General features: G+C 37.9%; 1 protein-coding gene across 1 annotated transcript; it reads right to left on the minus strand.

The window, feature by feature from the left end:
• Nucleotides 1–218: 218 nt before the first annotated feature.
• Nucleotides 219–1,637, minus strand: LOC127087194 (E3 ubiquitin-protein ligase RDUF2). Its single transcript, XM_051028061.1, has one exon. It carries the CDS (start codon nucleotides 1,460–1,462, stop codon nucleotides 416–418), a length of 1,047 nt encoding a protein of 348 aa, XP_050884018.1. The 5' UTR covers nucleotides 1,463–1,637; the 3' UTR covers nucleotides 219–415.
• Nucleotides 1,638–4,563: the final 2,926 nt, after the last annotated feature.

The following is a 4,563-nucleotide window of genomic DNA, read 5'->3' on the forward strand; positions in this document are numbered from 1 at the left end:
AAACCAAAAGAATAAAGCTAAAAGCCAAAGCAATATGGAAAACAACCTTTATCTTTTAGCAACTACTAGGTCTATGATTACTCAAGTAGGTGTTAAAAAAACATAGACAGAGAGGATGGACAAAATCATGAAACGCATGCTTTATGGAGTGTCAATGTATCATCATCCTTTACCCACCAACCCGACCACAATACCAACAAACAAACAGGCACCAACAATAAAATGAAAAAACCATTAAAAATCATTAACTTGCATTGCAAATTGGATAATATTGCATTAGCAATCCTAAGGGAATTCTTTCTTAAGAAGAATGTAGTAAAAAGAATATTAAACGAATCAACTAAATCATTGATTAATTTTACACTAAAATTCTTAAACTGAAATGAAGAATTTAATTTAATTGCTTTCCAAATAATTATTCCGTGACCCAAGTTCTGCTTCTTCTCCGTGAACTTCTACTAAACAATGAACCAGAACCAGAAAAGCTACGGTTTAAATTAACGGAACCAAAAAAGGATAGAAAATTTCGAAAAATTCTGCGAATTCCACGTCTCTCTCTAACTCTATTGCTTCCCACTGCCAAAGAGATGCTTCTAGAATCTTCGTTAGAGTTATTACCGCCGTCCATCTCTGTGTAAACAACCGGTAACTGAATCTCACCGGCTCTCCGACCACCGGTGAATCTCCCGACGGCGAATCCGCCTCCAGGTAATCTCCATATCGTCAATCCAACCGCTTCTTCGTCAGTCTGACCAGATAATCTAGTCTCCGAGGGATTTTGGCTTTGATCGGAAGGTAACTCGTGGCGGCAGACCGGGCACGAATTTCGCATAGACAGCCATGGGAGAATGCAATCAGAATGGTAAAGGTGCTTGCACGGCATCTTACGCGCCTCTGAACCAAGCTCGAATGCTTCCTTGCAAACCGCACAGTGCGTTTCTTCTTCTACCTCTGCGTCGGTGATATCAACCGTTGGTATTGACTCTATCGCCGCCTTTGACGCCGGCGGATTCTCCGCCCTACCGAAACCGTTGATTTCGATCTGAGAGAATTGCTCAAGCAACCGATCGAAGCCGGAACCAAGCAATAGTTCGGACATATTAGGCGGAAGCGGACGTAGATCGGCACCGTTGCCGTCTTCATAATACAATTCAAAGCTACTCCCCTCGCTTTCACCGCCACCGCCGCCGTCCTCCCTAGGTCCGCGAAGCACGATTACAGGATTAAAAGGCGATCTATTGCCAGCGTTGCGACGTCTCCGGCGGGAGTTTTGTCTCCTCGAAGAATGAATTCCGTCGGCAAATAAGGAAACTGCCGGAGAGTTACCAGCGTGAATCTCTTCCACAAAACCGCTTGTACAGTGCGGACAAACGACGTCGTTATGATCCAAAAGGTGAACGAAACGTGTGCAACTATAGCACCAAAACGACGCCGTGGAAGAGGGAAGCGTGTCCGAGTTCATTTAGTTTCACAATGAGTTGACTCGGATAGAACTTGAAGGTTTTTTTTAGTTTTAGTTGTGAGAGGAACAATAAAGGGAGAAAGATTGATATAGTGGCTAGGGAAAGAAGAAAATTTTAACTACGCGTTTTTCAACTACATAACAATACTCAAGTGTACTGTGTATACACACTGTGTCTCTGCTGGAAAGTACATGGCAATTTCTATTTTTATAGTATTTCTATTTAATTTTATAATTAATTATATTCTGACTTGATTGAATTTCAATAATTGAATAAGGAAATAATATAATACATGGCTATTTCTATTTTTATAGTATTTATATTTATTATTAATTAAATTCTTACTTGATTGAATTTCAATAATTGAATAAGGAAATATACTAGAAATAAATCATGGGACCGGCTTAAGGGATGATTAGGAGGATTAACAAGAGTTGATTGATTATTAGTAGTTGATAATGGACCCCAGGATTAAGGGCTGATTAGGATTAACTAGCGTTAATTAAAAATTAGTAGTAGTTGATAACGTACCCCAAACCAATGGAAATTGGAATGATGTACAAGGGAAGGATATGAAGACGTCAATTTTGAATGTTGAAATGGAAACAGTGACGATGGAGGGAGGCTCAGATGAATAAGACAAGTGTCATTGTTAGCTCATTCATGATCATTTACTACCTTTTAAAAAATTAATAAATGGTTTTGTCATTATATAAAAAATCAAAAGAAATCATTTTTACATGGAAAATGGAAAATGGTGATGAATATAGTATTTTGTCAAATATTTAACTTCAGTAATATTTTAAATGAAGATTGTATTTTTCTTATAAATTTAATAGGCAGAATTTATCATGTTAAAAATGAAGAAGTGGAAAGTGTTTGTGCTGATTTGCTACCTTATCAGAGAATAGAAATAAGTGAGAGAAAAAAATTGTACAAGCATTTGTTAATATAATTCCAAAAAAATTAATGAAACAAGCTACTAGGAAAGTGTATCATAAACTATGCCCATTTACTTTGTTTTTTTATTTTGTGGAATGTCTCTGAAGCTCTATGCTAGAGATATAAAATATTTTGATTTTAGATCTGAGATTCTTATTTATATTGTGTTTTTGCTAGAATTGGGAAACGGATATCTCTGTTTTGTTTAAATCTTTTAGGGATGTGAGACAAAATTCTAGGATTGTCTAGTAAAAAGTGATGACATAACGAGGCGGAACAACGACATTGCAATTTTTAAATATAAAAATATAAAAAATTATGTTAATGTTTGTGTCTGCAAAAGCTTGTAAAAAAGTAAGACGGGGCGAAGCAAACACATTAGATGGTGCGAGTTGAAACACTCGGCTTTCGTGCACTAAAGTGCGAGTAAAATGAGCATGTCCAACGAGTCAGACTCATTTTACCATCTCTATAATTTTCAGGCTAACAAATATCCCCAAAAATATCATTTTCGACCATATGCATCAGATCGAAGAAATGTGGCGTTTTCGTAATTGTTCGACACTGTTTAGGCTAGTCTGCACATGTCACATTAATTAGATGTTGTTAGAACCCCCAAGGGTTGGCCTAGTGTTAGAGGTTTGGATCTTGAGAGTGTGCTTATCCAAGGTCTCATGTTCGAATCCTGTTAGGTGCAATCAATCCTTGTGTTGGGTCAGCCCATACATAACTTTACTCTAACTTTAAACAAGCCCCTCACTAGAGGACAGTGGGATTGATCATCTTAGATTAGTCAGTCGCTAGGCCGGATACGAAGATTTCAAAAAAAAAATAGATGTTGTTAGTCATCATGACTACTTTCCACCAAACCATCATGTCACAGACGTGCATGCAGATTTCTATCATTAACTCTGATTTCCTACGAGAGTCATGGACCATGAAACTAAATGACATTTAAATGAAACCCTTTAATTTCATTTTTTTCTCAAAAGTAAATGTTACATGTCCACCTCAAGATCGACACTTGTCAAAAATGTCTTTAGAGTGAAACTGAAAATAATTTCCTCTTCGTGACTATTTATACGTTCCTCCAAAGTTCTCTTTTTTTACCCCATTTTCCCTTATTGAATCGTAGAAAAAATTTATGCAACTTCTACTTTCAACTTTCAAAATTTCTTTTCTACAAGTTCTCAAAGGTCAACAATGGCTTTTGGTCGTATTATCAAGCATGCTCCAAGCATTCATTTTGTTGCTGACATCCCAGACCGTATCACCGTAGACAACCGTACCTATGTCATAGAGCCTTCAATGGAAAAGGAGAATAGGAAAATTTGGTATTCTCAGGTACTGATACCCTATTCCATTTCAGGTAGTGCTTGCGTTTTTATGGGTCCTCTTTCTAGGCACATTAGGAAACCTCGAATTCTGGAACGTTTCTTCCTGAGTTATCCCTCATGTGAACCCCTAGTGTTCATACATAAATCCTTTGATTTAAGCTTCATCAAGAACCATGTTTTTCGGTCATCTCCCTCGACTAACAACCCTTCATACATTTGTTGGTTGGATAGGGTCTAGGAAAAACATGGGCAGGCATGGAAAGATCAAGGTATTTTTGACCTGATACAACTCTAAAGTGTTGACCTTAAGTACAACTCTCACATGCTTATTGCTATCATGTGCTTTTTGGAATCCACTAGCAATATATTTCACTTACCATGTGGAATGATAACCCCAACACTCTTCGACATAATAGCAATTGTTAGTCTTCGACCAACGGGAAAACCTTTTGAACCTTCTAGTCTCACAAAAACTAAACCCAAATTCGTCTTTACTCGACCTAGATACAAACATACTTAGAAGAACATTATGCTTCGACTGAGAATGTGGGTGCCCATGAACACATAACTTCCGCACATGTTGGCTTTCTCGCTATGTTTTATGCTCTAGCTCCCTTCAGGTGGCCAAAAAATGTGTGCCTCTGCCCACTCAACTTCATGAAAGGAGGAATGTTTTCCTTAGCAAATTGATCTTGTGCGGCCTCTATGAATCTTTGGGCTTAGCTTCTCATGACCTCAAGGAATGGGAAAATCCTGAAAGTCTCTTGGTGTCTGGCCCCATTTGGCTCTTGCAGTTGTGGCTTAATGCCACCTTTGAGCCT

The sequence above is a fragment of the Lathyrus oleraceus genome, chromosome 5 (genome assembly GCF_024323335.1).
Source record: "Lathyrus oleraceus cultivar Zhongwan6 chromosome 5, CAAS_Psat_ZW6_1.0, whole genome shotgun sequence".
NCBI classification, from domain to species: Eukaryota; Viridiplantae; Streptophyta; class Magnoliopsida; order Fabales; family Fabaceae; genus Lathyrus; species Lathyrus oleraceus.